At 34.9% G+C, this 24,647-nt stretch overlaps 1 protein-coding gene across 1 annotated transcript in view; it reads left to right on the top strand.

Moving 5' to 3' along the window:
- Window positions 1–11,865: 11,865 nt before the first annotated feature.
- The window catches only part of LOC117318186 (cytochrome P450 3A29-like), a 29,942-nt gene continuing 17,160 nt past the window's right edge, over window positions 11,866–24,647 (top strand). The window contains exon 1 of the mRNA XM_033873215.1: window positions 11,866–12,052. Coding sequence (XP_033729106.1) covers window positions 11,982–12,052 — 71 coding nt within the window. The 5' untranslated portion in view covers window positions 11,866–11,981. The remainder of the gene's footprint in view (window positions 12,053–24,647) is intronic.

Below are 24,647 nucleotides of genomic sequence, written 5' to 3'. Positions count from 1 at the left end.
AACCCGAGTATTTCCTACGGAAAGGAAATGATTCTTTGGAACTAAGCGGGAGAAGAAAAGGGATCCATAATAGACTCGAATTCCGTTTTTGCCGGACGTCTATTGGATTGTTGGTTAGCTTTTGAACATAGTCAGCTTCACCGATCTAATATTGTATCGATATTTTGTTGTATGCATAATTGCTACATATCAAAATTAAGTATTTAGATTTATGTTTTTTATTTTGTTCATTTACTACGCGAATATTTTGTTAATATGTTTAAATGAAAGCATTATTAGGCAAAGTTCACATATACTCGATATGTAAACAACGGCCGTGTGTGTAGTATTGTGCAGTGTACGCTGTTGTAGCCTCGTTCTCGACAAATCTCACGATAAAAATAAATGCGGCGAGTTATTTCAATACACAAATGTCTCAAGGACTCCCCGGTCAAGCCAAAATGACACAATTCCTACAAACTTTCTGCAGCCTCTTTGAAATCAAACATCTCTATCCCAATGACAGAATTAATCTTGTTTTGACATATGTCCATCATTTAGTTTTTTCTTCTTTTATATTTCTTCATAATGAATATACCAATAATAGTATACATTTATTTATGTCATTTGTTATATCATAACACGAGAGTTAGTTGTTTAACAAAAACATCACCTATGGTCAGGCTATTTTACTGTCGTCTGCTACCTTACCTGTTTGATGATGAACATAAAGCAGCACGTTCTATTTTTACACTATCGTTTGTCTAAACCAAGGAACAGTAATTATCACCTACCTTACGGGTGGGAACGCTCAACAGACGGCCGAAAGTGAGAAAGTCAGTATATATATATATATTCTAAAGAAAACATTACAAAAGAAGAGAAAATATGAGATAAGATACCGAGTCTCCCAGTCACGGAAGCAGGTATGTGTTGTTTTGTTGTTGTTGGTTTTTAGATTCCTCCTTGCAGGGCATTTGATGTGATGTATTTGTTATAATAATAATGATGTGCAAATTAATACAATGTTGATTAATGTTAATGTAGAATATTTACATTTGACATTTTTAATAGGATGTGCAAATTAAACGCTCACTGTGATGATTAACATTGCAAACATGAACATGTCTTTGGAGACCATTCATATGACCTTATTCAACAATTAATTATGGAATTGCGGGATGCGGCAAGTTTCTAGTTTCCCCTTGAAGAGGCGAAACGGAGGGAAATGGGAAGTGTCAAGGGAAAACGAAACTTGCTATATTTTTACCATTTTATTATATTTACATCTCTCCCTTCTTCAGCTTAGTAAACTCTGACTGCAAATAAATTAGCGTATACGCAGTGCAAAAAGCCTCAGCGGATAAATAATCGCGAGAATCGGTGATATGATTATGACGTCGTCTAATTGTGACGTTACCGGGACGTCAATTAGACGTCGTTATTTTGAAAGGACTGATCAACGCAATTTTAGCGTTTTTTCCTGATTGCTGATGATCTCTGTGCAAAAAGCTAACGTCAAGTGAGTATTTTGTCAAAAAGTATACCGAATATTGCGGACACGGGTGCATATTTAATGTCTCCACGACGAGGTAATTTAACAACAAATGGCTTAAGCGTACAGTTCCTAGAGAACATTTGATCACGTCACTACTAAATCTGTGTCAATACTCTCTGTGTTTGACAACCGTTGTGAATATATCAATTCATTGAAAACGTAAAAAAAAAAAAAAAAAAAAAAATTAAATGCTGAGTTATTTCTTTTAAATTTGTTAACAATACTAGTGACTTTACGTAGAATTTATATTCACTTGAACTATATCATCTTAGCAACCATGGCTACCGTAGTTACTAACGTTGCAGCACATCCTGCATTTTATTTTCTTCGTACTGTATCAAAACGAATTGTTTGATGTAAATATAAGAATTGTATATCATTTTGACTGCGTATACGGTAGTATGCCCGCAGTTGGCAATGAACACACATGTGGCTTGATGTTGCGTCCCATTCTGTTGCTCATTAGTGTATCCATGTAAAATATACATTATTGTACATTCATTCCGATGACGTCACATTGTTTACAGATCCCGCGTTGTGTCTGCACTGCCGGACACGAAGGCTTCATTCTGTGTTTTTTAGTGTTTTTGTTAGTTTTTTTTATATTTCAATTGATAAAGTATGGTAAAAAAAAAACTCAATCAATATGAGGTGTGAATGTAGTCAGTGCATTCGTGATGGCAACTTGGATCGGCTGTCATGGCAACGACGAGGCAGTGGTCTTGCATACATGTACAACCGAAAACTTCTAACTGTGGTAGAAGTGTACAGTAAAAATGGCCAATTCTGAAAAATATGGCACATGTTTTAGATATGTAAACATTGCCAGTTAACCCTAGAATCTACTTATTACCTATAATAAAGTAGTCTATATATATTTGTAATCTATACTCTAAAAAATTTGCAGTTTTAATACAGCTCTGAAGGATAAATAATCTTAATTTTTCTATGATTTTCAGACCTGAAAAAACAACCCTTAAAATTTGCAAAATATCGTGATATTTGACAGAAAATGACACAATTCACTACGATTTTTTCTTACCTCTTCTGAAACCAATTTGAAATTAAAATATCCCTATCCAAAAGACAAAATTAATCTTGTTTTGACATATGTTGCACATTAAGTTTTCCAGCAATCTTACCTTGATTATTAGCCACCATTTCTCGCTGTAGGCAAAACTAAATTATACACTTTCGGAAAATCCGAAAATTGAAAATCCGGAACCAATTTATTTATTTTAGTTTTAACAAATGTGAAGTCTGGATGTACTACTTCATAATGAGTATACCAATTGTAGTGTACATTTATTTATTTTTTCCATTTTTTTAAAAGCCTCAGCGCGCGAAGCGCGCTCGGCAAAGATCGGCTGGAGGCTTTTATCTGTTTTTGCCCCTCTAAAACGGAAGTAACTGTAAACCGGAAATCGCAGTTTTCAAGATCTCGTGGGATTTATGAATAAAAAAATGAATACACTGATTTCAAGTGCTAAAATATTACAAAAGATATTTTATAATAAAAGTAAATGCGTAGTTGAATTTCTTTGGTATTTTAGTAGAAATATTTGTCGGACAGTTGGTTCGAGATTAGGCCGGAAATCGATAAGGTGTCGTGGTTGCCAAGTGGAAGCACACGCTCGGCGGTAGAGAGGAGAGAGTTTGTTTTGCAACAATTTGAAAGGTACATTCGTTTATAATTGTGTTTATATCAGCTAATTTTGGTCTTCTTATGCAACTTACATCTTTAAATAATGATAGCATGGACTATTCAGGTAAGATAGAAGACTATTTGTGCTGACTTAAACGTTCATTGATAAAGTTTATTGAATGAAGTGATACTGAACAAAGTGCGTAGAAAAATGTTCATTCGGACTCTTTGTTAGATACAAATATTGCTTAAAATTTCTAACACTGGCAATTCTTTTTACATTGAAAATTCCCGAGAGTGCATCGCAGAATATTTCTACTGGAGTTAGCAGACGACAACTTCGTTGTTCCAGAAGTTCTTGACTGTTGTTTTTTTTGTTGCATTTTGGTGTATTGGAGAATGGATATCTTAATCGGGTATATATTTAGCTTCTTGTGTATTTGCTACTGATTTTAGAGCAAATAACTTCAATTTCTATCAGCAACCAGAAGATGTGAATATTGAGTTTAGAATACGTACACTGTAGCTTGCATCAATTGAAGAATTAACAACTTCCACAATCTCACGTTTACAAAAGTTGACTGATGTAAACTCACATAGTATTTTTGTACAGATTGCTGCAGGCATCAACAACTATTTACATAAATATCCAGTTGTTTCTAATGGAAATTTGTTTTAATCCATTCTGTAAATAGTTCGGATTATACCTTATACACCTTTTGCCAGTTGGTGTAGCTATTTGGACTTGATTTCTGTATGCAGATAGTGAGAGTGCCTTATAAAATGGATATGTAATATTGATTAATATTGTTGCTAATGAAAATTTCCTTTATACTAGTCCATTCTAAAATATATAGTTTTGATGGATGGTTATAAATTTAGCTAGTGAAAGTTTTATGATTGTAGAAATGAATTTTCAATAGAATAGATAATGGATTGATTCAAAGGCTTAATGGTTGTGATGATGAAATTAGTTTGTGAGGAAAGGAGGAATAATTTATTTATATCTACTTGCATTGTGAGAATTGCTTTCCATGAACCACGGCACCATGCAAGAATCCTTGATGTTTAGTAAATGAAGGTAATACACAGTTTAGAACTTCTAAAGAGAGATAATTTGATGATTGACTACTTTCACTATTGATTAGTCATTTTAAAAGGATAATGAATCCAATGAGAAACTTTGTATCATTTGAAATTAATATTTTTATCTTTAAACTATAACACATTTATATGCTTGCAACGTTACTTTGTATTTTGCAGATTCAACAAAAAAGAAAAGTAACTGTATTTACAGGATGGACATACACTTAAAGCCACATACTCACGAAGAAACATATATCAATGTTTACATTTTGAGCTTTTTACAGTTTTTGGACTTAATACATACCTAACAGATTATTATGAATTAGAAACTGAAAGAAAATGCGTATTTATGAAAGTATACGGGGAATTCCCAAAAATAATAACTGTGGCTGCCGGACAAAGTTTCTTTGAAAATTAGCCCAACAATGCAACAGCGGGTTTTACAGTCCATACAAAATGGCGGAATGCCGCAAGCGTGGAACTGCAAAAATGCAGACTGATTCTGCCAAAACAAAGACACAAAAGTGTGAGGAATCGGCAAAACCCGAGTATTTTCTTAGGAAATGAAATGAAAGGAAATGATTCGTTGGAACTTAAGGAGAGAAGAAAAAGGAATAGACTCGAATTCCGATTTTTCCGGACGTCTATTGGATTGCTGGTTTGCTTTTGAACATTGTCAACTTCACCAATCTAAGTTGTATGCATATTGCTGCATTATAAAATTAAGGATTTAAATATTAACTATGTTTGTTTATTTTGTTCAGTTACCTGGGTATTACGCGACTATTCTGTTAATATGTTTAAATATTTACATTTACACTGCAGCCCCACTATATAACTTTATCAAGCTCACTTGAAGGTTACGAGTCCATAACTTCCAAATCTTTATTATGACGTCATTATTATAGTGACGTCATAATTGTAACGTCGGCGATAACGAAATATGGCTGTTGACTTTGACTTTAAACATATTTTATTGTCTAAACAAGAACAATAGGATTAGGCACAAGTTATTACAACTTATGAAGCCTTCTCCACTCAACATGTTAATATTTACAAGTAATGACATAGGTATAATATATAGTAAATTTAGGAGGAAAAATGGATAATTTAACATACAATGTACATTTACATAATAAAGAGATACAAGTATATATATTCAAAATCTTCTGCTGGACTTTATGAAAGACTGCACATATCCAAATACATAACTATTCACTTCCAAAGCCAAGTTTTCATTACCATATAATAACAAATTTAAATTTACATGTATATTTAAATCATTAAAATATTGGAACATTTCAGCACGAGCAGTAGCATATATTGGACATTCAAAAAAGAAATGATGCGCATTTTCACAAATGTTACCACAGTTTACACAAATAGAGTCCTCTGCCAAATTTACACGAAAAAGATCATCCTTAAGAGAACTACACTTATATCTTAATTTTGTATGTATTATATTAAACTTTCTTTCACCATAATTATAGTAGCAAGGCAGACTAGTAGAAATAGGTTGAGAGAGAGCTAGTTTGAAAGAAGAAAGAGAAAGGGATTTAACATTGTCGTCTAAATTGTTCCAGTTTCTTAAAGTAGAGGGAAAGAAGGAGTTTATTGTAGAAGAGAGTCTGTAATTTGGAATTCTGAAATTGTCCTTATTTCTTAAAGGGTAAGGGTTATTATTGCCCACTGAAGGAGGTAATAAGTTAGATAGATAACTTGGAGTCATATTATTTTTTATTCTATAAAGTAATTGAAGATTTCTTTTAGCTCTTCTGTTTGAAAGTGGTTCCAAAGATGTTTCAAAATATAAATATTCTTTTCTTGTATAAGATGGTAGACCAGTTATTATTCTAGCTGCTTCAAGCTGAGCCCGCTCTAACTTTTCTGAGTCAGCTTGAGAGCATCCGTCCCAAACCTCACATGCATATTCCAGAACAGGCAAAATAAATGACTTATAAATTCTTAAAAGAGCATCACGCTTTAAGATATATTTAATTTTCCTTAAAACATTTATTTTTTTCATTACTGGCTGTTGAAAAGGCTATTCCGTCTTTGACGATACTAATTTGTTCATTCATCGTAGAAGCCAAGTTCCTGGATGTAGCCTTTAAAAATCGTTGTCAAATGTAAATATAAGCATTGAACTGCTTTCAGTTGGAGGTTATGGGCTGATGAATGCCAACTTGACAAAGGCAAATTTAGCATGAAGCGCTAGCGCGCTTCATTAAATTTGCCTTTGTCCAGTTGGCATTCATCAGCCCATAACCTCCAACTGAAAGCAGTTCAATGCTTAAATGAAAGCATTATTAGGCAAAGTTCATGTATGCTCGATATGTAAACAACGGCCATGTGTGTAGTTTATGTGCAGTGCACGTTGTTATAGCCTCGTTCTCGGCTCCATGACAAATCTCGCTCTAAATATAAATGCGGGGAGTTATTTTTGTACACTTATGTATCAAGGACTGCCCCGGTCAAGCGTCTAGGCCAGTGGTCAAGCATCTTGGATTGTGTGCAACTAGAATTTTATGTTGCTCTGGAGTATGTGGCTTTAAATAAGTCAGAGTATATGTAGGACACTAAAATTTGGAATTGTGAATGGTAACTATCTCATGAGATTAGTCATTAGTGATACATAAAACAACTACATGATTTACATACATGTCTTTTAAGGTTTTTTTTTAATGAATCTCTCCAGCAGCTTTGCTGCATTTTCTTGCTATGCCTATCATAATACAGGAGTTATATATGATTAACAAAAAAAAAAAACCTATGGCCAGGCAATCTTTCTGCTACCTATACATTATGTCTTTAGAAATCATCTGTAAATAATCAATTTAATTAATAACGATCCATTGCATTCGTGTATCAACGTTTGTTCGTTTCTGTATGCCGATTTCGATACTTAAAACACTGAAGAGTTCCAATATTGAAGCGTGAACATTAAAATTTACTCTATAAATCGTCCTAGAGCACCCGACTACCCAAAATCAATACTCATGAAACAGATAAGAGCGTGAATGTATTTGTATGAGATTTGTATGAGAACAACGAAAAGTGCTGTACATTCTTACGAAAATGACGAGCATCGTCAAAATTATTTTTAAAAAGTAGTCAATTAATCGGCACTTTGTCAATTAATACCAGTTTATAACGCCATAATGTAACTGTACGTGAATAAATAGAAGAATATACAGCACTTTTCCTCGGTTTCTAAGTACGATGAACAAGTGGTTCACGTTTATTTGTACGAAAAAGTACGTCAATGGGGTACTCTGGCCATATTTACCGACCAAGTGTTAATGTAGTCCTTCGTGCCGGTCACGTGACCACGCGAGAACACGAGGACCGACGAAAACATCCCGATAATGACGTTGGACACCTTACATTAAAATTCGGTCGTAAAACAGACAGAACTGACGGGGAAATTATTAAATAATGAATTGATTTAAAAACATAACGATTTTTGTTCTGTTTAATTATTAATGCAACATTAACCCGCATGCGCATATCCTATGGAGCGCTAATGCACTAACCATAGGAAATGTTCGTTACCAACTGCGGGCATACTACCGTATACGCAGTCAAAGTGAAGTACAATCCTTAAAAAAAATACCGAAATCTCAAAAATATTTGTAAAACTAAAACTGTTTTTGTCATTTTGACAGCAATGGAACCATACAGGCGATGGTGACCTTGATCTGATATTAAATGTTTCACAAGACAAACTGCAGAGCTTGGAGTTGATGTGGCGAATTGATTTTTGTTGACGATAGCCTGGCTAAGTGTCTGAATAAAGTTCTTATATGTGTATACATACCCATTTTAAACCCGAGCTTTAGCGGTTTTTTTAAATCATGTCTGATCGCATTAATCTGTTAGCTGTCAATTTCAATTATATTTTTCCACTTCCCCTACAAATAATGTAAGAGAACGGCGACGGATGACTTCACTCTTATTTGTTAGATATAGTCCGTTTGTTTCTAGATCACCTTTATCTTATTTGTTAAATATAGTCCGTCTGTTTCTAGATCACCTTTATCTTATTTGTTAAATATAGTCCGTCTGTTTCTAGATCACCTTTATCTTATTTGTTAAATATAGTCCGTCTGTTTCTAGATCACCTTTATCTTATTCGTTAAATATAATCCGTTTGTTTCTAGATCACCTTTATCTTATTTGTTAAATATAGTCCGTCTGTTTCTAGATCACCTTTATCTTATTTGTTAAATATAATCCGTTTGTTTCTAGATCACCTTTATCTTATTTATCAAATATAGTCTGTTTCTAGATCACCTCCATCTTACTAAAAAAACACGACATTTCAAACCTTAACATGGCTCAGCGGAAAGGCAAAAGTGAGGATATAGTCGAATTAACCAGGTTTATTTTTGCAGACAATTTCTTCTTGTGAAGCAATCAAAGCTAATAAACCCTTTGTCAGGTATTGACACCGAACGATCTGAATGTAATAAACATCTGAACTAATAGAGATATTTACACTTACGGCTTGTTGATAGCTTGCAAGCCTTACTTACACTAAAGACGTCAGACGTTTTTCACAGAAAAAGCGATGACATTTAATAAAGAGCAACGATGTCTAATGTGCTAAAGACAATTGGTTAAGAGATTTTCTAGTCTAGATCAACCACTCATCTTAATACATGTTATTTGAAACCCTGTCTTCCCCGCATTATAATATTTTGATCCAATTATTGAAATACATGGATAGAAGAGGTCACTGGGTTGGGAAACTGTGCCATTCAATTAAACTAAATTTCTCTCATTGAATTAACATGGGTCAAGAGATTCCAATCATGACCCCAGCCCTTACCAACAGTCACTCAACACGGACTTATCATAACAACGGCGGCTCGTACATACACTACCGATATAGGCCTATCTCGCTATGACAACCCTTCATTATGCACACGTATCAGATGTTTCTGTACAGGACGTTATTCTGTTCAGGAACTCTTCATTATTGGAGGAAATAAAGATAATAATAATATAATTAGCTAGGTTCCTTTTGGCCGAGATCAAAACGATATGTATTTTTTTGTTTTAAAACACATAAACTTAACTTAATTAGTTTAGAAAATTGTTTATTTTCTGAGCATCAGAAATGTTTAAATCTCTATTGGTGCACTATCTTGATCACGTGACCTGTCGTGTATTGAAAGCCGATTTTATCATCTTTAGTATTGAGTACATTGATCATGTTAGCATCTCAGTGTGTGTTGATATATCACGTAGGTGTAGTCTGGAGCTGTGTGGCCGGTGGTATACACATGGTTCTCCACTCGTTATCAACTGTCGTATCTAAACGGATCGTGTCTACAAACGTGCGGCGCGGCTATCGGTCAGTCTGACCGGTTTGTAAAGTCAAGTACTGTTTTCGATACTCTTAATGTGTGCCAACGGACAAAATTCTAAAAGCAAGGTTAGACTGTGGCTACCAGCCCAAATGTTTTGCTCAGCTAAATTCTAATACTAAATCATCTCCCCCTAGTTTGAAGCTTAGGATCAGACATATCCGAGAGACCAAAATCATAAAGCTAAATTTAACATATAATCTTAATATTCTAGAGACAGGGGGCCAGTCTAAAGCAAGGTTTACATTTAGAAACATTTTATGTTAAACTACCGATTTGATGCAACAGATGTAACAATATCCCGAGAGTAAGTACAATTTGCAAAGTTTGTAACAAAAAAGAAATTGGAGACGAATTTCATTAATGGTTTGACTGTTACGACTGACAAATATTATCAAACAGGCAGACAGGATAAAAAAAAAACCGACGTAATTCTAGCGACTTTTGACAGCTGCGATGCGTCATATACTGGAGAGACTGGGAGAAGATTTAAGTCCATCCTCAGGAACTAAGGCAAATCATGCCGCACTACAATCTAATGCCGTTGACTCGAAAATTCCAAAGTAATTGGTAGAGAGAATAGTATTTTTAAGCGGCGAATAAAGGAAGCCACGATGGGCTAGTTTTAAACCGGGACGAGGGGGCCCATAGACTTTCGAGCATACATCACCAGGTTAATAACAAAACGTAAACGAATCAACTTCTGTATGCCAAAGTCCATTCAAATGCATACTGACCAACCTGAAGAACATGTTTCTTAATTGAATTTGATTGTGTTCTTTTCAAACAACCATTGATTGGGACATTTCCCATAGTATTAAATTTGATTGTGTTCTTTTCAAACAACCATTGATTGGGACATTTCCCATAGTATTAAATTTGGTTGTGTTCTTTTCAAACAACCATTGATTGGGACATTTCCCATATTTCTGTATTGTTATCTTTATGAACTTACTGATCTAATTAAGTAAGTGTCCTTCATCCTACATCTCCATATGTCAAGTTACAGTATTACTATTTCCAATGTATTGTGTTCACCTTACATGACAACTGTTAATATCAGAATTGCGAAAATAATATTTGCTATTTATGTTTTTATTGCCGGGCGATTCCTGAAATCATATCTTGTATCTCACAAAATAAACGTAGCCATCTTTTATTTTGTCAATTGAAGTGGTTTTAACTATTTCCTGAGAAGAACTGGAAGGTTTTTTTACCATTTCCTGAGAAGAACTGGAAGGATTTTTACCATTTCCTGAGAAGAACTGGAAGGTATTTTACCATTTCCTGAGAAGATCTGGAAGTTTTTTTTCTCAGACTCCACTTTGTATGTTCGTCTAAGTCACTTGTCGTGCTCATCCTATTCTGGGTCTGATCGGTTAAGCAAAATGGCTGACAGGTAGTCATGAATCTTTTATTTTGTCAGCTGAAGTAACCTCTATTTCCTGAGAAGAACTGAAAGTATTGTCCCACAAACCTGCTGTATATGTTCCTATCAGTTCCTTGTTTTGTTCATTTGATTTTAGACTGATCGGAGAAACAAAATGTCTGACAAGTGGCCATATTCGAATTTATTGATATTATAGAGATATAATTTTTCAGACGGTTTTTGATGTATTTTTCGCAGATAACATATAGAGGTTCCGCTTGCTGTAGAATGATTAAGACGGAAATAGGGAGGATGAGAAAAGCAAAGAAAATGTCGGCTTACATAGAACCAATAAAGATTATTCAATGGTGGACGCCGAAATCCGAAATATTTTACTTATGTGATATTTGTTTTATATAAAGCAAACATCTTATATTCATATTTGAATTTTTACTTAACAATATGTGTTGTTACTTTATTGCTATGTTTTTATTTTTCATAGTCACATTCCCGTTTCCTGTGAAAACAATTAAGCCATACAATAAATTCAATGTTATGTGAACACTCGTATAAAATTATCTATATTTAACTCTTATGAAAAAAACTAGCGTTTTGAGGTGATCAAAAGTATCTCAATGTTGATATAATCAAACGTGTATGTTACAGATAAGCTGGGTTTAAAAGAACTCCTAAATAGATTGCATTCAATGAACTCGAGAATTTAAAAAGATAGCTAAAGTCACATATGAAGTCATTTTATTGAAATCGCTGTCAATGACCTCAAACCCATATAACCCCTCTTATGTAAATGTTGGACATATAAGCCCGTATCACGTGATGGCTCTTCCACGTGAGGCAGAACTATATCCATGGAGACATGGTACCCCTTACACCTATAGGTATATATAGGTATCGACAGACTGATCGTTAGTCTATTGCATCAGTAGGTTCCACTGGTAACACAGAAACATGGAGATTGTTCCGGCCGGATGGATGGCCACCGCTGTATTGGCGAGCACACTAGTCATCGCTGGACTTGTGTAAGTGTGTTTCATCATTATTACATATAGTGTTAAGTCTGTGGTGTGTCAGTTTGTCTTAGACCTGGTATCAACCCAGTGTCTATAGAACTGAGTCCTAAAACGTCATATAATGTCTCATTTTGGACTACAACATTGATGATTTAAAAAATACATCTATTACAATGATAAATATGTTTAATTGTGAATCATTTTCCATGCAGATAAATTCAAATATTAGTATTTCAGACAATACCTTGAGTAAACAAATCGATGAAAATGGCGTTAAGCTGTCCAGGGCTGTATCGAGTCATGGTGAAGGTGTCAGACTGACCGCGTGCGTCAGTGTGCTATTTATAGGATAGATAATAAACGCAGCGAAAATCAACCACAACTCCCACAATTCCTGTTTGAAATTGTTTAATAACACTACAATTCGACATAATTATGTACGTTCGAATGTTTAATTGTGTTAGCTAGGAGTTGTACAGGTAATGTCGATTGTATGTGTGTATACAGCCTTCTCATACACGTGTGGATTTTACTTGTATACAGCGACCTCGTCAGGATTTGATATGATACACATCGTTTTAGAAACACAGGAAGATCATCACAATAATTTACCACGATTTAAAATCAGGAAATTGTCGTAAAGAAATACAACAACAGAAGAAAAGTAAACATGTCTTAGGCACTAATTATATGTTGGACTTTAAATGAAAAAGATAATGAATGATCTTGCCAATGTGATTTTGATTTATCGTACAAGTTTTAAAAATGACAAGAAGGTAATGTATACCATTACTGTTAAGCTGACAATACTTTAACAGCAGGCTTTCCACCCATTCATATCCAGTTGATTGATGATAACACCGTAACACTAGCTTAGTCTAGTTTAAACATGTCAGTCACCTGTTCTGAATATTTTAAACATAAATGACCGTGCTACAGAGAATGTTTCTATTATAAAGGGTGATGGTCGTTCTGCTACTTATATATTCGGTTGACATACCAGCCCAGGTCACGTGTCAAGGTCACACACGCTGTGCTGGCGACACGTACGTATCACACCTGTAGCCGGTAAAGATCGTCTGCTTACCAATTTGCCTGTAATACGCGAACTTGCCTATAATACGCCAATTGAGGTATAGCCATGTTGCTAAAATAACCCAAAACACTTTTAACTTTACTTTTTTAAATTTTCCTCGAAGTCGCATATTTAGTCATGCGCAAAATTCAGAATTATTCGCCCGTTGGAAATTACAATACGTACTTCCGGTAGAGTAACATCAAGTTTCTAAGTAGAAAACGCTTTCAGTAAATATCTTAAAATATTAATATGTACCTTGTTGTAAATAAATGCGCCTAAATAATTCACTGTTTCAGCAATTATAGCTGATTTAAGTAACAGATCTATACTATACTAGCTATAATATGCTAGTTTGCATCCCCAACCTGTATATTTAATACGGGAAAATTACCGACTTTTTGTGTTATTATGCCATTTTGACAATTTTAATATTTTTTTTTCGAAATTGGAATTGATAAATTAATATAAAACATACCAATTAATATGTAATAAGACGTTTTGATAAATTTATATCTTTCTATCTTTGTCGTTCATCGAACTAATAATTGCATGCTCGTACAGACTATATTTTCGTTATCTAAAAAATCTTATTTTTGCTGAATGAACATTTATGACTAATAAGGCCAACATGTGTTTTGATGTTACGTTATCGAGTTTCCTATTTTCAATTAGCGTTCGTTCAAGGTTATTATCGCCTTGTCTATGTATGCTGTTCAAATGTCAAGAAAACTTGACCGAAAGTCTCATCTAATTTTTTCTCTCTGAGTCATCATCATTATATTTTGTCCTTTTGTATTAGCTTAATACACTATTCGATCACTTTATACTAGTATATTCAATACAAATTTGTAAATCGTTATTTGATTATTATCATTATTGTCATTATCTCTATTGTCTTTAGGGATGTATAGTTGAACAAATACATATAAAGCATTCGGTACATATATCCACAATTACATAATTAACATTACATATATACGTCATTACATAATAGACATTACATATATTCACTTTTGCATATTAGATATTACATAGATTTGTCCAGACACTTTAACACTAGCCCTCCACCTCTGGGTTGCGAGTTCGAAACCTACAATGTACGTGGGGCAGTTGCCAGGTACTGACCATAGGCCGGTGGTTTTTCTCCGGGTACTCGGCTTTCCTCCACCTCCAAAACCTGGCTCGTCCAATGACCCTGGTTGTAATAGGACATTAAACAAAACACAAACAAACAAAGATTTCTATATAACGTGTTAAATTTGAAGAGCATTTTAATGTGTACTTAAAACGTTTCAATATAGAGGTTGTATATCAATTGACACACATGTAATTCAGAGAAAAAAATATTGATACGTGATATAGAATACTGTTGCATGACTATGTATAAACATCAATGGTTCTGTGTATTTGTAAATATAATGAAGACATTTGTTGGTGTGCGAAACCATAATCATATTTGTCTTCTAATTAGTGTACCAATATATTTTTACATACATGTATTTAGCGTATTTCTTTTGTTTGATATTGTTTCGTTTTATACCCATTTTTGTTTACCATTTTTGCTCCTAATGACCTTTACAGTGTTGATGGGCCGTTAATGAATAAACATACGGTTAGGATATATTTGTTTGTCTGGATGACACAGAGCGACCCCTAGCGGTGAGGTGTTTGTCTCACCTAAGTGTACTCCCCTTGTTTGTCTGGATGACACACAGCGACCCCTACCGGTGAGGTGTTAGTCTCACCTAAGTGTACTTCCCTTGTTTGTCTTGATGACACACAGCGACCCCTACCGGTGAGGTGTTAGTCTCACCTAAGTGTACTCCCCTTGTTTGTCTGGATGACACACAGCGACCCCTACCGGTGAGGTGTTAGTCTCACCTTAGTGCACTCCCCTTGTTTGTCTGGATGACACACAGCGACCCCTACCGGTGAGGTGTTAGTCTCACCTAAGTGTACTCCCCTTGTTTGTCTGGATGACAGAGAGAGACCCCTAGCGGCGAGGTGTTAGTTCCACCTATATGTACTCTCCTGTATTTTAATCTGTAGTCCGTACCCATATATCATGTTATATAGTTTGCTAAGTGCCCATAACTTATACAGAATTCTAAATAATACGAGGGATGATTGATATGTTGTGAACCTCGTATTGAAGGAGTTACTCAAGGATGTTCTTTTTCAGTCCTACTATTCTCTAACTGTATAGGGTCGTGTACCCAAGGACTCATTAATATAGCTAGTTTAAATTGACGAGGTAGCACTTTAAAGTAAACAAGACAAGCGACTTTTTTTAAAATTTACAAAATCGGATAGGGTTCGGGTGAAAGAATCTGTTATTGTCATGGCTGCCATTCACGATTGTGGCTTTAAATTGATTGATCATTCCCCTTATTCACCTGATCTCGCTCCATCAGACGTTCATCTATTTCCACAACTGAAAACAGCTATTTCAGGCACCCTAAAACTAACCCTAACATGCAGTGAATGACTTTCTGATCAGCCAAGAAAATGAGTCCTATAAAAGTGGCATTGAGGCCCTTAAACACTGATGGCAAAAATGTATAGATACTGAAGGGGAGTATGTTGAAAAATAATACAATATGTCCGGCAAAATTAAAATCCTTCAATATGAGGCTAAAAACTTATCAATCAGCCCTCGTATATGTATGTATTCAACTTTTTATTACAACTATTGTATACAATGGCACAAGCTTTAAGATAAGGAAGAACAGCACTCAGAAAAAAAAAACATATTAAAGTTCCAGGGTCAAATTTCCTGACATTTGAACGGGTGGCACAGTAATAACACACTTGTCTTTCACCTACAGTAGGTGACCGGGCTTCGATTCCCCAATCGGACGTGAGAAGGTATGTTGGTTTTCTCCAGGTTCTCCAGTTTCCGCCTTGTGAGACCCCTCGCGCGCTTCCATCCGCGCTAACAAGTGTTATTAATAGTTAATATAACTTGTTTCGCAATTGTTGTAAAATAAATGAAGTTTACTTTTTTATTGTATATATTAGACATAGTACAGTTTATACATCGTGTACACGTTTATGATTATTTTTATTCTGAAATCATTCAGCTTTTCTCTAACATTGTCTGTTATATCTCAATATATGTAATATTTCAAAATCTAGGAATAAATGTAAATATACACTAGATTATCTTGATGTTATACAACACAAAAACAAGTCCCTCAAACTCGGACGTATAATTACACTGTAGCTTAGTTAAATAAATTTTATTGCAGATAAAAGCAAATGGATTGGACAAAAGTTATACAACTTACGTCCTTTCCGTAACAAGGGTGTATATACAAAATGTGTCACTTAATAGATTATTTATACAAATATTGTATAGTAACGGAGACGGGGATAAAGATGGAAAGGAGAAGAATAGATAAGGAACACCAACAAAATATAATGTGGAGTTTTGTAATAGAATAGATAAGGAACACCAACACAAATAGAATGTGGAGTTCTGTAATAGAATAGATAAGGAACACCAACACAAATATAATGTGGAGTTTTGTAATAGAATAGATAAGGAACACCAACACAAATATAATGTGGAGTTTTGTAATAGAATAGATAAGGAACACCAACAAAATATAATGTGGAGTTTTGTAAGATAAAGAACCTGTATGTGGTTTATCTGGTCCTGTCGACGTACGTATGTAGGTAGACTGCTTTTCCAACACACAAATCATTCTGCTTTCTAATGTTCGTCACATCCCGTGCTCGGTATCGTTCTTTTTACACTGTAGCACTAGATGTGTCATTGAGTCTTTATATAAAAAAACTCACATTTGTGACATGATTACATTGTAGTCCAGCTACGAATTTTTACACCTTTTTTCATTACATATTGTATATTTTATTTGTATTTGGGGAGTTGAAACGCTAACTTCTGTCAAATATTAGGCATCCTAGACATGAGTTGGCTGTGTATTTCTCGAAACCTTGTAAAACCAAATTAACATACTTATATCACTGATTTGTATGATAAAACAATGGGTCGTTCTTTCCTTTATATATGGCAATTAAATTCAACCTAAATATTAAATATTATCTTTATTTATTTAACAACAATTGCGAAACAAGTCATACCAGCTTATTTAATCACGCTTGTTGGCACGGATAAATGCGCTCGCGAGAGGTCTTACTTGAGGAGGAAACCGGAGTACCCAGATGGTCCCACGTGGTCGGGCAGGTGACCCCATACCTTTTCAAGTACGGTCGGAGAATCGAACTCCGGCCGCTTAGGTGAAAGGCAAGTTAACACAGTGCCACCCAACCATCAATGAAATATAAAATATGAAGAAGAAAAAAAAACGAATACGTTTTTTATGAAAAGTGTAACGATGTTGCTATCAGCGTTTGTTTGTTTCACATTGTTATCGTCTTACCTACCAATGCTGATAAGATATCATGAAATTTTGACGTTGGAACTCTGATATGTTTCTCTCTCTCTCTCTCTCTCTCTCTGAGAGCTTTCCTTTCCTTTCGAATCCTTAAACCTTGTGTCATGTGAGTTAACGGAATATTCATTTCGATTGAAATATTTATTACACAATCCTAATTAGTAACTTAATGGAAATGTATACATAGATTTGTGTATGGTATTTCTTTCACTCTCGTTAGTAACAAAGCTCATGTTTTTGTAATGTTTGAAAAAAATAACTCGATTGAAAGAAATCCCATATACAACGAGTTTATGTGACGTGATTCTACCCCAACAGAAAAGCTATTCTGAGGATGAAATGAATTGTTTCAACATGTGTGCTTTTCACAATATCAGATGGGGTGTATGGAAATGACCGAAAGTGGAATGCCACTGATTAATGTGCAAAACTGACAATTTCGGAAATGTGTGCATATATTACAATATATTGATAATCAAAACAAATAATTGGCATATTGGTCTATGGATTTTTCAAATCAATAATCTGATAGAAGTTTATATAAATGATGATGCTGCGAACTACTTTTTGTGTGTCAACATTTCCGCCACTGAGAGAAGTGACTTTCAGGTGTTAGCCAATCAAAATCCACTGGATCACGTGATTAGAAAATAGTCCCGGTCAAAGGTCACTGTTTCAAGCAATCAAAACACGTTTGGAGTATATTCCACGTGTGGTATAAACTGTTTGTTATTCAACAGTTGTAATGCTTATTTCATGCGTTGAAAGTTGACGAACACTCATCTACATTATTGTATATGTATCTATCGGTTATAATATATAAAGTTAAGCATTTGATTATACTGAAAGCAAGTCTATTCTCCTCAATTCTAATGTTTTATGAATATACAAGTTCTTCGTATAATCTGCGTTTGATAATTTGATTTTCATCCTCTGAGATATTTAGTTTCATTTTGTCTAGACACATTTCTCTACCACTTTCATATCAAGGTTATTTTCGTGAATTGAACTATATAGTGTACTTTCTAGATGTGACCTAACTGTAACCTAACTGTTTTGGTATATTTCGCCATATTCTCCGTATCGTCTGTTCGTTAATAATGTCTCTGAGTTAAAATCTTTTATATAGTATATCTCATCTTTATGTATTGGGGTAGTGGTATTCTTTGGGTATTGAGGTAGTAATATAGTTTGTGTATTGAGGAAGTGGTCTACTTTGTGTATTGAGGTAGTGATATAGTTTGTGTATGGAGGTAGTTGTATACTTTGTGTATTGAGGTAGTAATATAGTTTGTGTATTAAGGAAGTGGTATACTTTGTGTATTGAGGTAGTGGTATACTTTGTGTATTGAGGTAGTGGTATGTTTAGTGTATTGAGGTAGTAGTATATTTTGTGTATTGAGGAAGTGGTATACTTTGTGTATTGAGGAAGTGGTATACTTTGTGTATTGAGGAAGTGGTATACTTTGCGTATTGAGGAAGTGGTATACTTTGTGTATTGAGGTAGTGGTATACTTTGTGTATTGAGGTAGTGATATACTTTGTGTATGGAGGTAGTGGTATACTTTGTGTATTGAGGAAGTTGTATACTTTGTGTATTGAGGTAGTGGTATCCTTTGTGTATTGAGGTAGTGGTATACTTTGTGTATTGAGGTAGTTGTATACTTTGTGTATTGAGGTAATGGTATACTTTGTGTATTGAGGAAGTTGTATACTTTGTGTATTGAGGAAGTGGTATACTTTGTGTATTGAGGTAGTGGTATACTTTGTGTATTGAGGTAGTGATATACTTTGTGTATTGAGGAAGTGGTATTCTTTGTGTATTGAGGTAGTGGTATACTTTGTGTATTGAGGAAGTGGTATATTTTGTGTATTGAGGTAGTAATATAGTTTGTGTATTGAGGTAGTGGTATACTTTGTGTATTGAGGAAGTGGTATGTTTAGTGTATTGAGGTAGTGGTATGTTTAGTGTATTGAGGTAGTGGTATACTTTGTGTATTGAGGTAGTAATATACTTTGTGTATTGAGGAAGTGGTATACTTTGTGTATGGAGGTAGTGATATACTTTGTGTATTGAGGTAGTGGTATATCTTGTGTATTGAGGTAGTAATATAGTTTGTGTATTGAGGTAGTGGTATATTTGTGTATTGAGGAAGTGGTATACTTTGTGTATTGAGGTAGTGGTATGTTTAGTGTATTGAGGTAGTGGTATACTTTGTGTATTGAGGTAGTGGTATATTTTGTGTATTGAGGAAATGGTATACTTTGTGTATTTAGGAAGTGGTATACTTTGTGTATTGAGGAAGTGGTATATTTTGTGTATTGAGGTTGTGATATACTTTGTGTATGGAGGTAGTGGTATACTTTGTATATTGAGGAAGTTATATACTTTGTGTATTGAGGTAGTGGTATACTTTGTGTATTGAGGAAGTGGTATACTTTTGTATTGAGGTAGTGGTATACTTTGTGTATTGAGGTAGTGATATACTTTGTGTATGGAGGTAGTGGTATACTTTGTGTATTGAGGAAGTGGTATACTTTGTGTTTGGAGGTAGTGGTATTCTTTGTGTATTGAGGTAGTGAAATACTTTGTGTATTGAGGTAGTGGTATACTTTGTGTATTGAGGTAGTGGTATACTTTGTGTATGGAGGTAGTGGTATACTTTGTGTATTGAGGAAGTGGTATACTTTGTGTATTGAGGTAGTGGTATACTTTGTGTATTGAGGAAGTGGTATACTTTGTGTATGGAGGTAGTGGTATTCTTTGTGTATTGAGGAAGTGGTATACTTTGTGTATTGAGGTAGTGGTATACTTTGTGTATTGAGGAAGTGATATTCTTTGTGTATGGAGGTAGTGGTATTCTTTGTGTATGGAGGTAGTGGTATTCTTTGTGTATTGAGGAAGTAGTATTCTTTGTGTATGGAGGTAGTGGTATTCTTTGTGTATGGAGGTAGTGGTATTCTTTGTGTATTGAGGAAGTGGTATTCTTTGTGTATGGAGGTAGTGGTATTCTTTGTGTATTGAGGTAGTGGTATTCTTTGTGTATGGAGGTAGTGGTATTCTTTGTGTATGGAGGTAGTGGTATTCTTTGTGTATGGAGGTAGTGGTATACTTTGTGTATGGAGGTAGTGGTATTCTTTGTGTATGGAGGTAGTGGTATTCTTTGTGTATGGAGGAAATGGTATACTTTGTGTATTGAGGTAGTGGTATTCTTTGTGTATGGAGGTAGTGGTATTCTTTGTGTATTGAGGAAGTGGTATACTTTGTGTATTGAGGAAGTGGTATACTTTGTGTATGGAGGTAGTGGTATATTTTGTGTATGGAGGTAGTGGTATTCTTTGTGTATGGAGGTAGTGGTATACTTTGTATATGGAGGTAGTGGTATACTTTGTGTATGGAAGTAGTGGTATTCTTTGTGTATTGAGGTAGTTGTATACTTTGTGTATTGAGGTAGTGAAATACTTTGTGTATTGAGTTAGTGGTATATTTGTGTATTGAGGAAGTGGTATACTTTGTGTATTGAGGAAGTGGTATACTTTGTGTATTGGGGTAGTGGTATGTTTAGTGTATTGAGGTAGTGATATACTTTTGTAATGAGGAAGTGGTATACTTTGTATATTGAGGTAGTGATATACTTTGTTTATTGAGGAAGTGGTATACTTTGTGTATTGAGGTAGTGGTATATTTTGTGTGTTGAGGTAGTGGTATACTTTGTGTATTGAGGAAGTGGTATACTTTGTGTATTGAGGAAGTGATATACTCTGTGTATGGCGGAAGTGGTATACTTTGTGTATTGAGGAAGTGATATACTCTGTGTATGGAGGTAGTGGTATACTTTGTGTATTGAGGTAGTGGTATACTTTGTGTATTGAGGAAGTGGTATACTTTGTGTATTGAGGTAGTGGTATACTTTGTGAATGGAGGTAGTGGTATACTTTGTGTATTGAGGAAGTGGTATACTTTGTGTATGGAGGTAGTGGTATACTTTGTGTATTGAGGAAGTGGTATACTTTGTGTATTGAGGTAGTGGTATACTTTGTGTATTGAGGAAGTGGTATATTTTGTGTATGGAGGTAGTGGTATTCTTTGTGTATTGAGGAAGTGGTATACTTTGTGTATTGAGGTAGTGGTATACTTTGTGTATTGAGGAAGTGATATTCTTTGTGTATGGAGGTAGTGGTATTCTTTGTGTATGGAGGTAGTGGTATTCTTTGTGTATTGAGGAAGTGGTATTCTTTGTGTATGGAGGTAGTGGTATTCTTTGTGTATGGAGGTAGTGGTATTCTTTGTGTATTGAGGAAGTGGTATTCTTTGTGTATGGAGGTAGTGGTATTCTTTGTGTATTGAGGTAGTGGTATTCTTTGTGTATGGATGTAGTGGTATTCTTTGTGTATTGAGGAAGTGTTATACTTTGTGTTTGGAGGTAGTGGTATATTTTGTGTATGGAGGTAGTGGTATTCTTTGTGTATGGAGGTAGTGGTATACTTTGTGTATGGAGGTAGTGGTATACTTTGTGTATGGAAGTAGTGGTATTCTTTGTGTATTGAGGTAGTTGTATACTTTGTGTATTGAGGTAGTGAAATACTTTGTGTATTGAGTTAGTGGTATATTTGTGTATTGAGGAAGTGGTATACTTTGTGTATTGAGGAAGTGGTATACTTTGTGTATTGGGGTAGTGGTATGTTTAGTGTATTGAGGTAGTGATATACTTTTTGTAATGAGGAAGTGGTATACTTTGTATATTGAGGTAGTGATATACTTTGTTTATTGAGGAAGTGGTATACTTTGTGTATTGAGGTAGTGGTATATTTTGTGTGTTGAGGTAGTGGTATACTTTGTGTATTGAGGAAGTGGTATACTTTGTGTATTGAGGAAGTGATATACTCTGTGTATGGCGGAAGTGGTATACTTTGTGTATTGAGGAAGTGATATACTCTGTGTATGGAGGTAGTGGTATTCTTTGTGTATTGAGGTAGTGGTATACTTTGTGTATTGAGGAAGTGTTATACTTTGTGTATTGAGGTAGTGGTATACTTTGTGAATGGAGGTAGTGGTATACTTTGTGTATTGAGGAAGTGGTATACTTTGTGTATTGAGGTAGTGGTATACTTTGTGTATTGAGGAAGTGGTATACTTTGTGTATTGAGGTAGTGGTATACTTTGTGTATTGAGGAAGTGGTATACTTTGTGTATGGAGGTAGTGGTATTCTTTGTGTATTGAGGAAGTGGTATACTTTGTGTATGGAGGTAGTGGTATACTTTGTGTATGGAGGAAGTGGTATACTTTGTGTATGGAGGAAGTGGTATTCTTTGTGTATGGAGGTAGTGGTATTCTTTGTGTATTGAGGAAGTGGTATTCTTTGTGTATGGAGGTAGTGGTATTCTTTGTGTATGGAGGTAGTGGTATTCTTTGTGTATTGAGGTAGTGGTATTCTTTGTGTATGGAGGTAGTGGTATTCTTTGTGTATGGAGGTAGTGGTATTCTTTGTGTATGGAGGTAGTGGTATACTTTGTGTATGGAGGTAGTGGTATTCTTTGTGTATGGAGGTAGTGGTATACTTTGTGTATGGAGGTAGTGGTATTCTTTGTGTATGGAGGTAGTGGTATTCTTTGTGTATTGAGGTAGTGGTATTCTTTGTGTATGGAGGTAGTGGTATTCTTTGTGTATGGAGGTAGTGGTATTCTTTGTGTATGGAGGTAGTGGTATACTTTGTGTATGGAGGTAGTGGTATTCTTTGTGTATGGAGGTAGTGGTATTCTTTGTGTATGGAGGAAATGGTATACTTTGTGTATGGAGGTAGTGGTATTCTTTGTGTATTGAGGAAGTGGTATACTTTGTGTATTGAGGTAGTGGTATACTTTGTGTATTGAGGAAGTGGTATTCTTGTGTATGGAGGTAGTGGTATTCTTTGTGTATTGAGGAAGTGGTATACTTTGTGTATTGAGGAAGTGGTATACTTTGTGTATGGAGGTAGTGGTATTCTTTGTGTATGGAGGTAGTGGTATACTTTGTGTATTGAGGTAGTGGTATATTTGTGTATGGAGGTAGTGGTATTCTTTGTGTATGGAGGTAGTGGTATACTTTGTGTATGGAGGTAGTGGTATACTTTGTGTATGGAAGTAGTGGTATTCTTTGTGTATTGAGGTAGTTGTATACTTTGTGTATTGAGGTAGTGAAATACTTTGTGTATTGAGGTAGTGGTATATTTGTGTATTGAGGAAGTGGTATACTTTGTGTATTGAGGAAGTGGTATACTTTGTGTATTGGGGTAGTGGTATGTTTAGTGTATTGAGGTAGTGATATACTTTTTGTAATGAGGAAGTGGTATACTTTGTATATTGAGGTAGTGATATACTTTGTTTATTGAGGAAGTGGTATACTTTGTGTATTGAGGTAGTGGTATATTTTGTGTATTGAGGTAGTGGTATACTTTGTGTATTGAGGAAGCGGTATACTTGTGTATTGAGGAAGTGATATACTCTGTGTATGGAGGAAGTGGTATACTTTGTGTATTGAGGAAGTGATATACTCTGTGTATGGAGTTAGTGGTATACTTTGTGTATTGAGGTAGTGGTATACTTTGTGTATTGAGGAAGTGGTATACTTTGTGTATTGAGGTAGTGGTATACTTTGTGAATGGAGGTAGTGGTATACTTTGTGTATTGAGGAAGTGGTATACTTTGTGTATGGAGGTAGTGGTATACTTTGTGAATTGAGGTAGTGGTATACTTTGTGTATGGAGGTAGTAGTATTCTTTGTGTATTGATGTAGTTGTATACTTTGTGTAATGAGGAAGTGGTATACTTTGTGTATTGAGGTAGTGGTATACTTTGTGTATGGAGGTAGTGGTATTCTTTGTGTATGGAGGAAAAGGTATACTTTGTGTATGGAGGTAGTGGTATTCTTTGTGTATTGAGGAAGTGGTATACTTTGTGTATTGAGGTAGTGGTATACTTTGTGTATTGAGGAAGTGGTATTCTTTGTGTATGGAGGTAGTGGTATTCTTTGTGTATTGAGGAAGTGGTATACTTTGTGTATTGAGGTAGTGGTATACTTTGTGTATTGAGGAAGTGGTATTCTTTGTGTATTGAGGAAGTGGT

Source organism: Pecten maximus, chromosome 19 (assembly GCF_902652985.1).
Source record: "Pecten maximus chromosome 19, xPecMax1.1, whole genome shotgun sequence".
Classification (NCBI taxonomy): Eukaryota; Metazoa; Mollusca; class Bivalvia; order Pectinida; family Pectinidae; genus Pecten; species Pecten maximus.
Note: the sequence above shows the minus strand (reverse complement) of the source record. Positions and strands in the feature narration are given on the sequence as shown.